The sequence below is a fragment of the Rhododendron vialii genome, chromosome 11a (genome assembly GCF_030253575.1).
Source record: "Rhododendron vialii isolate Sample 1 chromosome 11a, ASM3025357v1".
Taxonomy (NCBI): domain Eukaryota; kingdom Viridiplantae; phylum Streptophyta; class Magnoliopsida; order Ericales; family Ericaceae; genus Rhododendron; species Rhododendron vialii.
In genome coordinates this window covers 28,887,860-28,907,550 of record NC_080567.1, presented here as the reverse complement: position 1 = coordinate 28,907,550, position 19,691 = coordinate 28,887,860, and the positions used below count along the sequence as shown (strand labels likewise).

General features: G+C 37.8%; 1 protein-coding gene and 1 pseudogene across 3 annotated transcripts; both read right to left on the bottom strand.

The window, feature by feature from the left end:
* Positions 1–1,411: 1,411 nt before the first annotated feature.
* Positions 1,412–11,279, bottom strand: LOC131306333 (uncharacterized). 3 transcript variants are annotated; one of them, XM_058332505.1, is made up of 10 exons: positions 10,943–11,279; positions 10,012–10,083; positions 9,807–9,934; positions 9,557–9,717; positions 8,052–8,121; positions 5,481–5,535; positions 3,459–3,542; positions 2,772–2,810; positions 2,275–2,321; positions 1,412–1,830 (listed from the first exon to the last, which is right to left on the bottom strand). In XM_058332505.1, exons 1-10 carry the CDS (start codon positions 11,093–11,095, stop codon positions 1,722–1,724), a joined length of 918 nt encoding a protein of 305 aa, XP_058188488.1. In that variant the 5' UTR covers positions 11,096–11,279; the 3' UTR covers positions 1,412–1,721. The 3 variants fall into 3 exon arrangements, with proteins under 3 accessions (XP_058188488.1, XP_058188487.1, XP_058188485.1); XM_058332504.1 differs by having other exon boundaries at positions 5,469–5,535; positions 9,807–9,925; positions 10,943–11,263; XM_058332502.1 differs by having other exon boundaries at positions 5,469–5,535; positions 10,943–11,257.
* A 2,186-nt stretch (positions 11,280–13,465) lies between these two features.
* On the bottom strand, positions 13,466–14,928 carry LOC131306332 (GDSL esterase/lipase At2g30220-like; annotated as a pseudogene).
* Between the last annotated feature and the right edge of the window lie 4,763 nt (positions 14,929–19,691).

Below are 19,691 nucleotides of genomic sequence, written 5' to 3'. Positions count from 1 at the left end.
GACGGTGTACCTAAGGTACAAACAACTGGGCATTTAATCAATAGTCTTTCTAGTTGTGATTTTACATTACAACATTCAACTAAAACCATATTAGAGAAGTACTATCAGACTAGCTTGGTCGAAACAAAAATCAGCTACCAATTGCTGAACTGTTTCATTTTGGGAATCTTTATTAAGTCATATGAAGGTAGGGATGACAATCTTGGTTGACCCATTCGAACCCGTCCTGTTCCCAGCCCCAAAAATCCCTGAACTTCGGGGATTCGTTTGGGGATTGGGTAGGGTATGGGGAATTTTGAAAAATAATTCGGGGATCGGGTAGGAGACGGGGATAGGTCTATCCCCGCCCCGAACCCTACCCGTCCCCGTTCGTTACCCGCCCCGCCCCGAATCTCCGAATCCTCGAAATATATATATTTATATATAAAAAGTGATAAATATGACCGTTCTTGATACTTTACTTTATTTTATTTTGTTGGCTTTTCTAATTCTGTTTGTGGAGCTTTGTTGGCTCCTAACTTCCTGGCCAACCGACAACCGTTACTAGTACTGTTTCCTTAGCCCTTTTCCCTGGAAAAAAATACAAAACAATCCAAGTCCTTTCGGCTTTCACATGCTAGTATATCCTGTTAGGTGTTAAAATTGTGAAATACAGGTGCCCGAATTCCGAATTCCAGTTTTGGATTCCCGTTTGGGTCGGGGATGGAGGAAAAAAACAAATCCCCATTGGGGATCCGGTCGAGGACGGGGATGGGGTAGGGGATAATGGGTAGGGGGTGGAGGTAGTACCCCCGTCCCCGACCCATCCCCATTGCCATCCCTATATGAAGGCCTCAACTCTCCACGGCTTGCGGAGGCAATGACAATTAGAAATGGTATGAATTTGGGTGTTGCTCTAAATGTAGGACGTGCTCATTGAATCGGATGCGGAGTCGATTGTCCAGAGCTGTTCCATGTCAAAAGATCCACCATCTGATATCGCAATTTTGTGTGAATTTAGTTTTGTCAAACGTGATTGTAATAAGACTGTACATTGCTTGTGCAAAGAAAGCCTTTTCTTGTAGTTTGTCTGGTCTGTGGACTACTATCTTGCCCCCATGAGATTCCTCTCTCTCTTTCTAATGTTTAGGCATTTTTCCACCTCTCAAATTAATAAAATCTTCTCCCTTTTGTCAAAAAAAGAAAAGAAAAGAAAAAGCTTTTTCAACAAGTTACTATTTGAGCTTAGCTCTTTGATTGGCTCGACACTCTTTCGAGTTCACCTCGTAAAACAAATAGCTCGAACTTGAACCCAGTTTATAGCTAGTTAAGTTGCTAAGTTCAGCCACCATGGCATGAATGAATTCGATCATCTTCGTATCAAGGGTTTTTTTTTTTTTTTTTGGGGTCAAACAGAAAAGTATATCAAGGGTTTATTCAACGTACAAACAGCTTTTCTATAAGCTCGAGCTCAAGTAGCTTATTTCGCTACCGAAAAGGGTACGCTGAAAGAGTACACAACCGGAAACGTAAAATATGTGTCTATCGAGATAATCCCCTACTTGCAGCTAAATGGCCTCTATTGCAGCATCCTAGCATACATTTACAAACACAAAGCTGAACACACCTCAGTTAAATAAAATCAAAATCAAAGAGCTAGTGTAGGGGGGGAAAAACCGATGCCGGAAATTCTCTTATGCATTTTTGAAAGCACTCGATAAGCCAAAGAACGAGCTGATCAGCTACTTCGACTCGTTTTTTAAAAGCTGCTTCTTCAGATCGTTGAGAGCAGCTACGGCTTTCGGATCCAGATTATGCCTTAATAACTTGCCTCGCATAGAATTTGTAGTACTGGAAGGCACGCAAAACTGATCAACACGTACTGAAGCAACAAAAGCTACGAATTCGAAACTTGGAAACAAATCTATGCCGGTAAATTGTAGACAATGAACAGAACGAAGCAAAAAGGTCCTCAACAGTGGAATCTAGTGTAAGGATAAAGACCTGAGATTTTCATTGATATGCAACATAAAACGCACGTTAACAGTCGCAAATATTGGCCAATGAGAATAAAGTTTGCTTGGTTATACTTGAGCATATTTAGATCAAAACAAAATATTTTGCAGTTTAAAAAGCTATGTACGATACAAAGCACGTGATATATCCCTTTCTCAGAAAGGAAAAAAATGGAGAAGCAGCCATTGTGTAGAACACACCTTCATTCTTGAAAATTTCCTATAGTTTCTCAGAAAGGGAAAAAAAATGGAAATGCACAAATTGTATAGCAGAACGCACCTTTGTTGTTTAAGCCTCGTCTCAACCTCCTCATCCGTATCATTAATCTACATTGTCGACAAGACATTGTAAAGGAGTACTTGGGGAAACAAAAAAATAGATAATAGTAGATGAAATTAAATATTCCAATCGAAGATATAACTTGGAGCAAAAACCTTCATATTATCATTAACTGAAGAGTAGTTTTTGTAGCTGACAGCAGTCATTACAGTACTTCATGATATAATGAAGCAAACTCCAAGTTCATCATGGCGAAATGTTAGGTTGTCTGTATTCAGGGTGTTGGTATGGAAACAAGACCAAACCCGGTGCGAGTTAGGATTGAAAGGAAAGATACTATGGCTCATGTTTTGCTGGAAATATGCCATAAAAGCGAAAATGACAAAACAAGATTTGTTCAGCTGACGTGCTGAACATAGAGTTGAAACAAGGTTTTTTTTTACAAAAACCCAAACCACACGAGGAGCATATGAAACTGCTGAGATTAAGTGCCATACCTCAGAAACCAAGGTCTTACAACTCCAAATAAATGCTCCCTGGAAATACATCATAAAAGGTAAAACAGACTCATCAGGCCCTTAATGGAATGATATAACAAAAAGATGCAGGCTACTAGTGCAAATGTTTCACACAGAAATATCTACGAGTAATTTTCAGCCGGGGGAGACATAAATACAATTACCACTAGCTAACAGCCAAATGTAAAGTCTATGGGCAACCAACAAAAGGGGACATTAGTTTAAATTCAAAGACATACATGTTAAAACACAGCATAGACTAAAACAGGTCTCTTGGTTTGGTATAAAAGATACAATTACAAGGTTAACAGACTAAACTAAGGAAAGAAATGGATGTGCTATGAGATTCAGTGTGAAGAAAAACATGGTACTCTGTTGAATATGGCAAAATAAACGATAGTAAACATGAAACTCAGATAAAACAGAGATAAACTTCACACGCATAACCTGTACTGCCTATATTTATGAAGACATGCTTGACGAGGATTTGAAGAAATTAATATAGCTCCTAATGCAACTTAAATCCATGGACTGAATTAGCTTAAGCCTTCATGAGATAATTATCTACAAATACCGATAGAATTAACTATTGGCATAACAAAATCAACCCGACCACAGAAATATCATTACTCCTCAAGGGGGTAATCTATCAAGAGAAATACATACTGCTCCATGTGCAACTTGCTGATGAACATGATCAGATGTCACAACCCAAACATCTGGGCATCCATCCTCCTTCAATGCGGTAACCTGTTCGGTAGACAAGTAACCATGTTACCACTTTAAAATGCATAAGCACAATTGATGGCAGCAAGAAAACTAGTTACTTCACAAATTTTTGGAATGAATAATTCATAGCTACTTTGAAAAACCAACTAAACAAAATAAGCTAAAATAAAGATGAAACCACGGGAGTGTTTTGTACCACATTTACAAACTCCACAAGGGCATATACCAGTTAACTATAAAGGGTAACCATTCATACTTTTCTCAGAGGCCTAAGGTTGAGGATTATAAACACGAATAATTGCAAGCTGGACACACATATTACTTTTGGAGGAGGCTTGAACTGATTAAATCAGTGCTAGCAGCTAGTCAATATAGCATCCAAGAATATTGAAGCTCTTGTTTCATTCTTCTCAAAAGACACTCAAAGCCTTCTTGTGAACTAATTGTAAGATGAACAACAACCAAATAGGTGCTAAGGTCAACTGCATTTCCATTGGTTTTCCTAAGGATTAGAGAGGCTTAGGTATAGAGCTACACTATTAAGAAACCTATGAGCAGTTTGTAATCAAGCATACTCGTTTGGGTGAAGTAGATAAGTACACGTGTCATTAACCACAGAAGTTTATGGGTGGGAAACTCCCTTTGAGCCCCATTGGGCATTTAGAAAACTGTCAAGTTATGAGCCTAGGCCAGCCTATAACCAAATATCACATGGGCCACGAGAAATCCACCTTCTTATGTTTGGAACAGCCCTCCCTTTTGTTCCCTCAACAATAGGAGAACTGAGAATGTTATAGAAGTCAGTCAAAAATGTGCTCTCGCTCAAGGATTTCGACTGCTGTTCTTAAGACCAGAGGCACAGAAGTTTCAGGGTGCTGATAGGATACAACTGCTACATGTTTACTGATAAAACAAGGGTAATGGAGTTAAGGGAAAGACATCCGGACTCTACTTTTAGCCTCACACTACCCCTTTTGAGTGTTTAAAAAAAAAAAAAGGAATTCTAAGAGTCTTAAACTGGATTGTAAATTTGTAATTATCACTCCCCAAAAATCAAGGCCGAAAACGATAAGATTAAAACGACGACTTTATCAGACATAAAATATGGCTGTTAAAAGCCTTGAATAAGTTCGATTGAAATCTCACTATAATGCAGCCTATATTCACTGAAGCTTAAATATAGCAACCCAAAGTTTTTTAAGAAATCAGTTTTAGTATGTATGGATTTCTTCCTGCAGTTCCACTTTGTATGATGTAAAACATTGCCCTTGAAGGTTGGCAATCAGAACTCAAAACCTATAAGCCTTCAGGAAGGGGAATGACTAATGAGAAGCTCTAAGAGAGAATGAATCACAATGAGAAGTTCTTCCAAAACATCTATATCAGGCGAGAATTGAATAGCCTTAAAATCCCTGACGGCTATTGGTTCATCAATCCAATTTCAAAACACTATGGTACTTGACTCCCATCTAGATCGAGTATCGAAATTTTTTAACCATCAGTTTTTCCTAGTCTAGGTTGGTTTATCATGTCTGAATCCCGTCACAAACTTAACATCAGTTAGTGTTACAGTCTGGTGCAATTTTCACAGGCTATCCTACAGACCATTTTATTTTATTTTTTTGAAATTCAGCTATCCTACAGATTAAGATATGCTTTCAACAATTGCAGCAGGGCAATAAAGGAGTGGGTAGCCAATCTTAACACAATAAATAGACACATTGGAGTATAATCACTACTGTACAACATAACACCACAATTATTAGTCAAGAAACGGGTAAGTGCTGCATACTGATTCTACTGAAGGCGGATCTCAGTGATTAGTTGATTAAACAAAAATGAATCACGCGAGCATGTCAGGCCACCAATTAGAAATGCTTAATGTTTAATAATTGAGATGCCGTACATATGCCCCTGTAACAAATTAGATATCATATGTCAGCATACACTTGTTATCACCTCTCTTTCAATCCATGTATCAGCACACATATCGCCTGTAAATACGATATCAACACTGTAACAATGAGAAATCAAGACATCAGAACACTGAACTAGTCAAAACAAGGAAACTTCAAAAAATTGCGGTAAAAGCAACTCCAACAATAAAGCTAAGGTCCAAAGGAAATTCAGATGTCTGTTTCAGAAACATTGACACATTTATTTCTGTCAAGTGTAACATTATATATCCTTTCATCTTCTGATATGCTTCTAAGAAATTATAACCATTCAAGTAAAACTGGTGTAAAGAAATCAAGGGTATAGTAATCACTGTGGTATGGCAGTGTATCCACAACCATGTCTATCAAGAGACTACAAAGGACCAGTACTATCATCCTCAGTTAGCTTTAAGTGCGACATTTTTTAGATATAAAAAAGCTGGTGTTTAGAATGACCAAATGTGTGAAATCCGAACATAAAAGGTACGTAGAGTTAAAATAATGTTAAAGAATGGAGATGCTCTTTCTTAGGGCAGTAGTCAATTATATCCGCTGCAAGAATCAAAGGGAATCCATCTTTGGAAATATGATGTAACATATACCGCATCATATCAAGTGCATGGAACTAGTCGCAACTCTGTACACCCAAAGTTTAGCATCATTAACCAAGGTTCTGAATACCGTACCGGCTAGAGTATTGGTTTTCTTACTAGTACGGTACGTACCGGTACCGGTGACGTACCGGTACCGGTGAGATACCGGGTACCTTTTCGGATTGATCGCTATTAGTGTTATATTCCTACCTAAAAGAATTTATAGTATAATATACACTTTTTAAAACAAAAAAAAAAAAATTCCAGTATTTGTCCAGTACCGTCCGGTATTTGCCTGGTACCATCAGGTATTGTCCGGTACTTGAAGAAAAAAATAAATTTAAAAGTAGTCCGGTACTATCCGGTATTGGCGGGTACTGACCGATATCTCCGGTACCGTTCGGTACTGGCCGGTACCGACCGGTATTTGAGCCAGAACGGAATTAGAGGTGTAGGGTACCAGATATGGACAATATCGGTACGTACCAGTCCGTACCAGCCGGTACGGTATGGGATTCATAACCTTGCCATTAAGGTCAAGTGATTAACCACACCACGTAATTTAAAGGACAAACATGTCGATATTGATAATTGGCTTCAAATTCAGAACATATTATTAGGGTGAGTTCATGCTATCTTTTTGGTCTTCGGATAGATGCCAAAATACCAATTGTATCCGCTAAAAATACAAAAAATACTATTTAGACAACAAAGTTAAAGGGAAATGAGTTGTCTTGAATAGTTGGTATTTTTGGGCCAAAATAGCAAAAATACCATTTATTCTCTTAATCTAATCATAATAAAGAGCAAATGCATCACTTTGTCCTCAGTTGTGCAGCAAATTTTCCAATATAAGTTGCAAGACTTGCAACTGAGGTAAGATTAGCAAAGGGAGATTGGGCATTCAATCGCAAGGGTTCGGGTGCACAAGTGTGTTAGAGCTTTTCCCACTTTGATCAATTATTACCTCCAAAACTAGTACATTACCTCCAAAACTAGTACATGACCCTTGATCGCCTCTCCACTATTTGCCATTTGATTTTTAGTTGGATGCTTTAACATGCTATTAGAGCCAAACTTTCGGAAGCTTCTCGATGACTCTCTTGATTGATTGTGCTGTTGTTCGTGCCTTAAGTGCATCTTGCTTCTTTGTGATCTATGTTATGGATCATTTGTTTACCTCTTCACGTGCGAGTCAAGGGTCACACGTCGAGGGAAATTTTAGGGTTTATCTCACATTGATTGATCCAAAACCAGCACAAGAGTATGGATGACCCCTCCACTCATTGCCACTTGCTTTTGAGTGGGATACGTTGACAACTATGTTACACGGACGAGGGTACGTGAATCGGATACGGGTGTATATCTAAGGGCCAACACCTCAAGCCTGTAAATAGAAGATTACTGGATATGTATACAACTTTGGATACCAATGCAGGGGTATGCCACCTGATATAAGATATTTGAATGTATTTATCTATGTACAAGAAACACAACCTTCCATTTAATGGCCCAGGCCATTGACATAGAGAATCAAGCCTTAAAAAGTGGGAGGATCAATAAGGGCTCAAGCCCTAAAATAAATAAAGTACAAAATCCTAAACCTAGTCTGAGCATATATTGACACAAATAAGCAGCAGAAGCATTGGCTGCTTTGTCGAAGAAGATGATGACTCTCTCTCTCTCTCTTCCGGATTTTTGAGAGAATCCATTCTGTATCTCACAGCTATACCAGTGTCTGCCATGTCGACACAGGAACTTCCCCCAAATCAGGGATCCACGTAACATAAGTTAAAAACGAACATGAAATCTAATGTAAAAAGAAAGAAGATAAGGGTGTCCCATGTCTTCTAAGTTAGTGATCACAATCTGCTGATTGAACACAATGAAAATCTTCCCATGACTCAATTAGAAACAACCACCAGATATCGATCTAGCAGATTTTAAGCAACCGCAGATTGACATAAAAGATTTAATGGGGAAAAGGTTTAGAAAAATACCCATGGAAAGTTTCCTTGTGTGTAGAGTGTCCAGACATCATAGCATCAAATACAACTACCACTTTCATTTCTGTAAATATTCCAACAATCATGGTGTGAGGTATTTGTGTCAATGTACACTGTGGCCCAAATAACAGAGCAAGAAGTATGGCTTCTCGATTTAGCTAACCCAATACCAGAAAAGTTTGGAGCAAGCTACACAACTTTATAGAGGAAATCATTTTAAAACCTTGATCATAAATCTCAACAAGGTACAATGCCCATGCGGTGGAACTTGAAAGTGCAAAAACAGAAAACAAGCCCTCTGAGGCCAATTAAGTTTTAACATGTCCCAAAACTAGTGAATGAAGATCTCACGAAGGCATTAATATGTTATCACTTATGAGGCAGTACATTCATGATAAATCAGCATGTGAAAGTGATGGTACAGCTTATAGAAGGACCCTTTCGATACCTCCAACTAAAGCGTCTTTGGGTATAAACGGCCAACTGACCAACAAAATGACAAGCGGTGCAAGTGAATGCCCAACAAAATTGCAGCTTTCAGCATCTCTGAATCTCGGGTAAGGAAGTTACAAGAGAGATAAGCCCAATTAATTGAAAGTTATTTTCTGCACACAGAAACACGAAAGAAAAGAAGTATGGGTCTCTAAGCCTCTAAAGCCTGAAAGCCCAAATAAGCACAGCACCTTTAGATGAGATAGTGACATCAATAGGTGACATAGGCAATCCTACAGCATACCGTCGGAAAAATGCTTCTAATTTAATAAACATTTCTTCTAATGTTGTGGTCTGAATATTGTGAACCATCATTCTACTTGGCAGCTTAGATTACAAAAAGACGAAAGCCACATGTTAAAATTCTTCTTTCATTAGCCGCAAATAACATTCCTTCTCTAACACTCTGGACCTTCCCTAAGGCCGTATTTGTGAACTGCCAACTTTTCCGTATAATTTTCCTTTTTCTTCACCCAAAGCCTTGATACATAAACAGCCTAAAAGCATTATTGATATCTAAGCAACATATTTTTCCACCCCAGTCCCCTAACAGATCTTTCTTCAAAATGACCAGAGCGACTTGGTGTGGCTACTACTAATACGCTCTCTTAGAGATGCTCATGTTTGTTCACTTCTTGGTATGAATCACATCCACTCAACATACTAACAACTTGCATCAACTCTGTTGATAGAAACATCGACACAGCCGAAGTTGATAATATATGGAAGTAAATTCAGTGAAAACGTAATTACTGGAACTATGAGGAACATAACAAAACCATTGCAGAAACATAAAGTCAACAAAGCAGATATAGCGCCAGACTTTAAAAGTGCAGTTGCTTTCAACTTCAAAATGGCCTGTTTAACTCCGAGCTTGCCGAGTGTTTCCCACATCACAAGCACGAGGGCAACTGGTTTATTGTTTGTAAGATTGTCCTTCAAATGAGTCTATAACATCCCTTAATAGACGTTCATCATGTAAGTGTGTAAAGAAGCAAAGCACAGACCTCTAACTGTACTGAATGTCACTAGGTCAGCAATAAGCTTATCGCGAGCAATTTCAAGTCTTCCTTTCATAAAATGTTTCTTCAGTTTCGCCCAATAGCCGCATACGTTGTAACCATCAACGAGCAAGACAGGAACACCAATCTCTATGCCTTGGTCTGTGCTGTACCAATTCAACAAATGATATAAGTGATTCTGAATAGCACAAATTCCTATTGTTTGAAACATAACAACACCTGCAAAGTGTATTACTCGTCAAGTGGCAGAGAAGGGTCAAGATAGAGCTCTGAATCATCTTCCGGAAGGTCTTCCTTCTCCGCCTTCTTTCGGCGGTAACTAGTAGCAGGTTTAGGTGTGCCAGCCTTTCTCTTCTGATAGTCCTACAAAGCCTTCTTCTATGATAAGACAATATTTAAGTACGATCTTTACATATCTCAATTGAGACTTGAGAACTTACATTCCAGTGCTTTAAAACCTGCAAACTATGCTTGACATTTGTTGTAATCCTAGGTGGAGCTGGTTCAGAACCCTGTCGATAAAAAACATATTAAAGACTAAACAAATTAGAGAGGATAGAACTATAATCATTTCAAAGGCCAGACAATGTCACAATTCTCAGTCAACAAATGAGGAAGCTATTCTCATTTAGGAATATCAGCATTGGAAAACTAGGTGAGGGAAACAAATATTCTGTCACAACAATTGTTTGGAAGTGTAGGGAAAGTGCACACTGCACAGAAAGCCAGAATCGGTTTTCCACAACAGTTTGCCAGTAAAAACCCCATGGGGTTGGCCGCGTTCAAGGACTGGGAATTAGTGTTTGCTCCCTCTAACGTCTCAGGTTCAAAAACTATCAACGCTTATGAGGCAGTCCATACGGGGCTTTTGTCCGGGCTCTAATTGCGCCCGCTATTGGAACATCTCGTGTTCGAAACCTATCAACTCTTAGGAGGCAGTCCATACGGACAAAAGCCCCGGGTTCTAATTGCATCCACTATTGGAACATCTGAGGTTCGAAACCTATCAACTCTTAGGAGGTAGTCCATACAGGGCTTTTGTCCGGGCTCTAATTGCACCCGCTATTGGAACATCTTAGGTTCGAAACCTATCAACTCTTAGGAGGCAGTCCATACGGGACTTTTGTCCCGGCTGTAATTGGCCCCGCTACTGGACAGTGGGATTAGTCTCAATGACTAGTTTGGGAACGCATAAACTGGTCTGCACACTGAGTTGTAAAAAGAACAGTTTGCAAGTAAAAAGAGAGTTAAGTTTTTCCTTGACATGGCCCAATTATGGGATATAAGTTACTGTCAATTGCAAATTAGAGGTATTCAACAAATTGACATAGTAGAGAGAGAGAGAGAGAGAGAGAGAGAGAGAGAGAGAACCTTCTGGGAAGGTCGGTTGGTATTCTTGCTCCTCTTGGCAACAATCTTGGAACAAGAGCCACTGCAATTACCATAACCGCGGCCAGAACCAAAACCGCTGCTGCTACCACAAACAAATTTCAAGACCGGTGAAAATGACGATATGGTTTTCATGTGAATACGTCTATTGTCAACTTCTTCTTCTCGCTGCAGTATTCCTTACCATCATCTGACAAGTCAAAAAGAACACAAATTTCACTTTTGGGTCTGTAATCTTACTTGGGTTTGAGCTCCAATACGGCCATACCTCTCTTTCTCTCTCTGCAAAAGGATAGTATAGATTGTGTAGCTATCGTTTATCTGTTCTACACCACGCCCCAAATTCATAGCGGCATACTGCTGGCATGGGGTAGGGTAGTAAATTCACCTGTTCGTTCATTTCTCTGGGTTACGATGGTATTTTTTTCAAGGCAGATAATTTTGGTACTTTAATTTTTTATGATGGCACTTTAAAATTTATCTTTTAGTATGAAAATTATACATAGCAAGGTACATTAGAAAACAAATTTTGAAGTGCCATCATAAAAAATTGGAGTGCCAAAATCATTTTTCTTTTTTTTTTAATAATATTTAGTGCTGGTAAATTTTCGTAAATCAAATATCTTTTTTTAATAGTAATTATTTATATTTTTTTTGAATATAGTAATTATTTATATTTAGTACTAGTAGATTATCAAAAATATGGTTTCAAACTGAGGAGTGATTTTGCTACTCTATTTTTTGTTAATGTCACTCTCCTTTGTGTCTTGATTAGATGATTTATTTTATAAAAGAAGATGAGTGACATTAACAAAAATATGAATGACAAAATCAATTCCCTTGAAATTTTGAAATATCTGCTCTTATGACAAGAACTAGAAGAAACCTTAATTTCATGCACACGGGACAAATTTTGGGAGAGAAAATATGACAAGTTTAACCCTACTTCTTCTTCTCTTTTTACCACCCACCCTCCCCTTCGAGCCTGCCCCCTTATTCCCGTTTTGCTAAGTGAAATAATTTACTTAATTTTAAATTAAAAGTGATGTACTGTAAGAGAATGACATTATCTCGTTAAGCAAAAAATAAATACCTAAAAAAGAACTTTACCGGAACGATACCTAATTGAGATGTTCATCTCATCTCATCTCATTTCGGTTTGTTTGCAGTTTTCATTGAGATGTTCATCCCATCTCATTTCTTGACACGCTTAATTTTGTTAGTTTCCATTTTGATCGCATTGTGCAGGCATGAGTCAAAGTTCATCCAAATAATTGTTCGGGAGGTTGTGAGAAAATTGGATTTCACGGTGCTAGAATCGCGTGTAAAAGATATCAATTCGCGGTTACGAGATGGGTCAAACAATGTTGGCGTAATGGAGATGAATCTGGGATGGGTGGAATATAGGGATGACAACCATAGCAAAAACTGTTCAAAACCAAAAACTTCGACAGATTTGAAGGTAGCAGCTTTCTTGCCAATATTCGAGAAACTGCAAAAGAACCTAACGGTTTGGTTCGTCTTCAGAGACAACTTGTTTCATATATTCCGAAGCGGAAAATGGAGTAGTGAATATACAGCGTTGCTCAAGGAGCCCCTTTGATTAAAGATGATTTGTGCTGTAAAAGAGTTATATATAGTTGTCCATGATTATGTGAATGATCATTTGGACAAAGTAAACGCGTGCTTTAATTGGGATGCAAGACCGGTTTCATCCAGCAAGATTGTGAGATAACTACTAGGGCATGAGCAATTGCTAAAGGCTGATGAAGTTAAAAAAAAAATGGTGCTAAATCCTTGTGGCTAATTTATAGTTTATACCCTTCGAATATTACTTGGAAAATTGTAGTACAAATTAATAGAGGATATTTGGGGATGCTAGGGGTACCACTACCATATATATGACAGTTTTACATGATATTTAATCTAACTTTGTAGATAAATTTTTCTGAGTGCGACAAACAACAATCACTTTTGTTGGGTTGTTGGTAGATTAAGGATGACACACATAGTTTTGTTTTGCGATTATTTATCGGCTAAAGTATTGCATACGCAAACACACAAAGTACTCTGACAATAATTTCAAAGAGAAAGTGATAATCAGAAAAAGGGAGATGATTAAGGGGCATTTTCTTTGGATTTCAACCCTATTGATTGGACTTATATTTATCTTTATCTCAAAAAGAAAATCCCATTTATTCGAATTCAAATATGCAAAGTAAATTGCAGTCGATAAAAAAAAAAAAGATCAAAAGCAAATTGCAAAAATGCAAGCAACAAAATGTATTAAAAAGGACAATTTTATTAACTTAGTGACCCAAATTCGAAACACAATCAACTGTTCTCAAAGAAAACGAAAAGTAGAGAAAAAACAATTAGGGCATCATTTGATGAGGGATCGAAAAATTTGAAGAAGCTCCCTTCACAATTTATCCCTCATACCTAGGTGGTTGTTAGCACTTCTAGCTAGCTACTACTTGTGTAATTAAAATAAATCGGGTGATTTCTCAACTTTGTGAGAACTTGGGAAGAGCATGATCCTGTAAATACTTTGAGATAATTCGGTAGGCTGCTTCTCCTGGATGTACTGAATCCCAAAGCAAATATTGAGAAGGGTTTGAACAAACGGGAGTGAACTGAGTGCATAATCCGCAACATCCTCTATTAGTCACCGTAAAACCTGTTCCACAAAAATAACTTAGTTCTTGATAAGGCACTTACGTTGGCAGGGGATTAATATTGCCCTAATCCTTTATGGTTTCATTTACGTAAAAATCCTTTGCACCATATAATCCAAGAACTTTCACCAGGAAAAAGTTCAAAATTATCGATCCGATATGGAAGAATCATGCAAACATTGTCATATGTTAAACTTGCAGACACTCCTTCCATCCCTTGGGATCCGTCGAACTTTGTTCTTTATACTCTTCTATGAATTTCTCCGTTGAAATAAAGAGTGCGCGCGTAGATATATTGCAATATCAAAAGTACGGCCGAAAACTAATGTCTCACCATATTTTTGAGGATTGTTCATCATGTCGTAAAGTGGGGTGTAAAAATCTGCATACACAAGTTTGCTACCAGGAAGGGATTCCTGTAACTGAGACAACATTGCAACGAGCTTCTGATTGTAGGATTGAGACTGTGAGTAGTCCACACATCTCCCTCCCATATTGAAACCTGCAGCCCAACACCCAAGTGGAGGAAGCCCTGCAATAAGCATGTTTCGACACCCTTGATTGTACAATTCCTGCACGTTCACAATATTAGTAAGAAGATTCCAGTACGAGAGAGAGAGAGAGAGAGAGAGAGAGAGAGAGAGAGAGAGAGAGAGAGATGGTTTAACCTTAACAAATGCTTGGACCCTTTGTAGAAGGAAATCATGATAGCCACCAATGAGGGGGAACTGAAGCGTCCTAGTACCCCCACTGAAGTAGTTGATGGTGACATCGTTGCTTCCTGAAGTAACAACCACCAAGGAACCGTTGATTATACCCCTAGCTTCTGCTTCCCCTGTAACCCCCTTAAGCTTCTCTATATACTGCTTCAAATACGCCGGTTGTTTGGATACCGGAATCACTCCACTCATGACTGTAGTCATGTCGTCGTACCCTGACCCTGCCGATGCGAAGCAAACGCCCGTTCGGAGTTCTTCTTGTGGGATTCGGATCGAGAAAAGGCGGGACAGTGTCCTTGATCCCTAGCGCCGAGGCTAAAAGATCCGACACGAGCTTCCCGTTTGAAAACCTCCCCGTAGGGATCTTCCCGGGAAAATCTTGGCCGTATGGCTTGTGGTTGGCTTTTAGGGCAGTGGGTATGAAGTTGTTATTCCCGGTGTCCAGTAACGAATCACCGAAAATAAGAATGGCGGTAAATCTCGGCGATCGGGTCGCATCAAATCTCTTGGCTGCAGTGATGGAGCAGCAGACTTGCACTAGGAGGAGGAGGTAGAAGAGTGAAGAAGCCATTAGGTAATTCTGTTTTTTTTTGTTCTTGTTATTATGTGCTTTGTTGTTGTGTTTTTGAAGTGTTTGTTGCACACACACATATATGTAGAGGTGCTGGGGTCAATATGCACATTTGTGGTGATCTTAATGCACATTTTGTAACTTGCAAGAGAGCCATGAAGTGGTCAAAATGGAATTCTTTTTAACATCCGGGGAATTCAGTCAACTGGAATTGCGTTAATTAATTACCATCGACAAGTTAATTTTTGATATTCCTTGCACAATTAACTGGTTGATTAGCGCAACTTAATTATCTGCGTTAATTAGTCATTATTACGCATTACTACAATTGTCGTTGTGATCAGCTAAATTATCTCTAAGTACTCGATCTCAACCGCGGTAATAGAAGACCAAAATTCTGAAACAACATACGTGTGATTATAAACAGTATCGATAAATTTTGTTTCAAAAGTGATACAAACACAACGGTTGTGTAAAAAAACACAACACACAACCAATCTCTAGCCGTCCATTGCTGTAATAAATGGTCACGATTCACTCAAACTCTTTCCCATAAAAGTTAGACTTTTTCTTGGAAGAGTTTGTTTAAAATCTAGACCATCCAAATATATCTGGACGGTCAGAATTGCGCACACAATCAACACAACGGTTGTTTATTGGTCAAGTAAAAACCCGCAATGGGCCAAGTAAATTTGAGTAATTTTTAATTACTATATTTTAGGAGAGTACGTACGTACTGAACAAAATACCACTTGATCTACGTACACGAACCTAAAACCTCCCTTTGTTTCCCCCGCCGTACCAATACCCATTAACTCAAAGGGGTGTGGGTTGTTGTAGGAGCATGGCTGTCTTCGAAGTTCTTGTTTCGTAGTGCCCCCAACTAATACGCATTCATATATGGTTATGCCAGTGGCCATAGTAGGGCAAGTCGTGACATTTAAGAGTTTACTCCTTCTTGGTACAAGGCTCCAACTAGCAATTGAGAAATATATAGTCTCTGAAAAAAATTAGTAGAGGTGTGCATATGCTATATATTTTGAACATTTTGAATCTAGCTATCGTCACTAAATATTCAAAGATTAGCAATTAAAATTCAAAACATTAATTTGGCGTACGTTATACATGATTCATGGTTTTTTCAGAAAAGAAACTGTAATTAAACATAAAGAATAACCTCCATCGGTAATTAAACATAATCAGAGGAAATTAATTCCTCGCGAATACTGTATTTAGATTAAAGCCCCATGCGAAATTTTCTCGCCATCTCTCATAACTAGCTTCCTCTCAAATTAGTAGAATATATACAATCTTAATTAGTCACATACAGTATATAATTCTTCGAAGTGTTGATCAGCACTCGTGTTTTCGATTCCCGCTCTTACGAATTTTAGTAAATTGAAATTCGTTTCAAAAACGCTTTCGCATTTCTGCTCACGCACGCGCACATGCATTATGTGACCTAGTAATGTATACAACACCCACAGCAAGATATCAATCACAGGAATGGATTCATAGAATATGCACAATCTTCTGGGTCGCATTTGAATCCCAAAATGGATGCGCGCAGGGCCGGCCCTGGGGTAAGCCCAGCAAGCGCGTCGGCTTGGGCAATCCCCCGGACTAGGACAATCCAAAAAGAAAAATTTCCATGTAAATATAAATACGTATATATATATTTTTGACCCAAATATAACATAGGGGATTGTGCTGGTTTGTTGACTAGTACGGAATACTTAAAGTTTCCTGGGTACCTGCGCCCAGGTTCAAGTCCCGTCCAGCAATGAGGTTTCATTTTTCCTCCTTTTAAATTTCTCTCTCTCTCTCCCCTCCTCTTTCCGTTCACTGCACCCACTCTTCTCTCAGTTTTTTTTTTTAATATTTATGATTTGTTCAAAAGAGAAAGGCCATTTGTTGTTGGTGTACATTTTTTATTTTAGGAGATAATTTTTCTACATCAACAATTAAGGTGTGTTTCACTTACTAAATTAAGTATTTATTTTTAAATTAAAGGTGATATATTGTGAAAGAATGATTTGTCCCATAAAACAGAAAATAAGTACTTAAAAAATAAGAACCTTAACTGAACGTGGCAAACTCCTCCAAAAAGAAAAGCAAAAACAACTACTTGCATTCGCATACTCACATAGTGATGTATGCAAATATGAAAAATATACATGTATATGTATATACAATATACACAGAACTCACCAATTTAAAAAACTTCAATGAAAAACTTAACCATTTTTAAAGTTGGGGTTTGTATTTTTTCAAGTTGGTTCATAATATTTCTTTTTTAATTTATCATTAAATATAGAACAATGATCAAAATATGAAAATAAAAAAATGAAAGTTAAAATAAATTGAAAACCATTTTTTTTTCTTTGAATCGAATCATGCTAAATCATAAAGCACCATAACCCGAATTCCATTCTAATTTTAATTTTTTGATAGAATTCAAACTAAAAGCACATTGAGACCTTGATTTTTTTGCCTTGTATTTTTTTAAATTTTTTATGACTTAATAATAAGCGGGCAACCAAGCTTGAAGTCGGGCTTGGACAACCCAAACGTCGGGGCCGGCACTGGGCACGCGGCTGAAGAGGAGGCGAGAGAGGACAAAAGTGGCAAGTATAGAATCATAAAAATATACTCCCTCCGTCCCTAATTAAGCGTTCGGCGCGCAAAACTTGGCTTTACAGAACTTGCATATTTTTTATTAAAAAATTTAATTTTTTTTCACAATCTAATAGAACTCATTGCTATCTATTGATTTGTTAAAAAAAATAATTTTTTTAACGAAACAAATGCATTTTTTTGAAGGCCTAGTTTTGCGTGCCGGACACTTATTTGGGGACGGAGGGAGTAAAATCATTACATAGAGCATAAGATATGTTTGATGGAGGCAAAAGTAGATTTCAAAGGAGATATAAGTGAAGCAAATAGCTTTTAAAATTTCTTTATGTGTACCCAAAAATCAAACTTTACTTTGGTGCAAAGAAAAAAAAGAAAAGAAGAAGTCATGCATGAGGTTTTTTTTTTTTTTTTCCCACAAATTTCACAACTTTTCACACGGGGCTTAACAATTTGTCAAAATGTGGATGTAGGAGTTAGGAGAAATGTAGGGTGAAGATTGAGGTCTTATAGATAAAATGGTGACATTCGTGTATATATATACGTGTTGTATTAACTTTGTGATCTATTTCATTAAGTTTAATTCCCTATCAAATTGATTGGTGCTGTGAATAATATATGCTTTTCGACATTTAATAACCACTATACCACTCTAACACGGGTTATTGCAAGTTATAAAATTAGGCCCCGTTTGTTAACCATATTAGGCTTTGGGATTGGACTATCAATCCCATGGGTTTCACCATTTCACAATAACTTGTTTGGTAACCAAAAAGAGGTGTGAATTGATCAGTCCAATAGATTTGGGAGCCAGCCCTTAGGGGATATTGAGAATGGCTTATCCCACTTAGTATTGGTAATCCAGGCACTCATTTCCAACGCAGAAATACGAAAATAGCCTTGCTTAAATCATGTAATGACCCAAAATACCTGCAATTTATAAGCACGTACAAACCCTAGCCCCCATTATTTGAGAGTGTACTTAATTTTCTCTGTCATGGTTTTTACGGGACATGAATAAAAAGCTTATGTTCGCTATATTTTAATATTTTGTACACATGAATAATCAAATCAACCACTTTCAAATTAAAGTAATCAAAATTTTCATCTGGATAATAAATTTTTTCAAAAGTATTTTTTTGATGTTCTGATTATTTTCTGGAAAATTGGTTTGATCCAAAAAATATCCATCCGGAAATTAAATTAGTTTTGCAAAAGAGCAAAAAACGAAAATGTATATTATCAATCCAATCATATCCCATGTGAAACAAACATGATATTAATAATTCCATCATTTAATCTCATCTCAAACAAACATATAACTCATCACCAATCCCATCTCCTTACCAATCCCTTCTCATTACCAATCCTAATTATAATCTCATCTCCTTACGAATCTCAATCATCTGTCACCGTTATCAAACGAGACCTTAGTATATACCAAGTGAAGGTTGCATCTGCATGGGTGTTCTTTTGATTACAATTACCGTATGGGCTTTCAATAAGTCATATAATTAAATACTGATAAACTAGTTTTCAACATACACGGTCAACGATTTGCAAGAGAAAACAAACACCGGTGTGCTGTCAACCAATAGGCCCAACACTCTTCCGATGTCCAAGTTATCCAATTTGTACAGAAATATGAAGTAAAACTCAATCAATTAGGGTGCAAGAGTCGTCAACCTGTCCCCTTCGTCCCGAGGTGATTATATAGATGCATTAGAGGTAGAAATCCCATTAAGAGTCCTTGGACCTAGGGATGTTGACGGGAATGGCAAGTGTTGGGTCCAATTGCATTAGCATTCCTAATCCCCTTAAGAAGACTTCGAAGGAGAAGGAATCGACTTTGAAGATGAAGGAGGAGGATGAGAAATCAACTAGGACTTTAGACTCTTTGTAGTTATCCCCTGTAGGGATATGGGTGGTGTAAGAGAGTCCCTACGCATTTACTATCCCTTTGGGGATGGTCGCTCCGATTACCATAGTGATTTTCTGTGTTCGGTCACGTGTAGTCCGAACTGGATAAGATTCTTGGTTAGTTTCTACCTATCAAATATTACTCAATGTGTAGGTAATATATATGTGTGTGTATAAAATAATTCACAGCACACCCCATTGCCAACTCT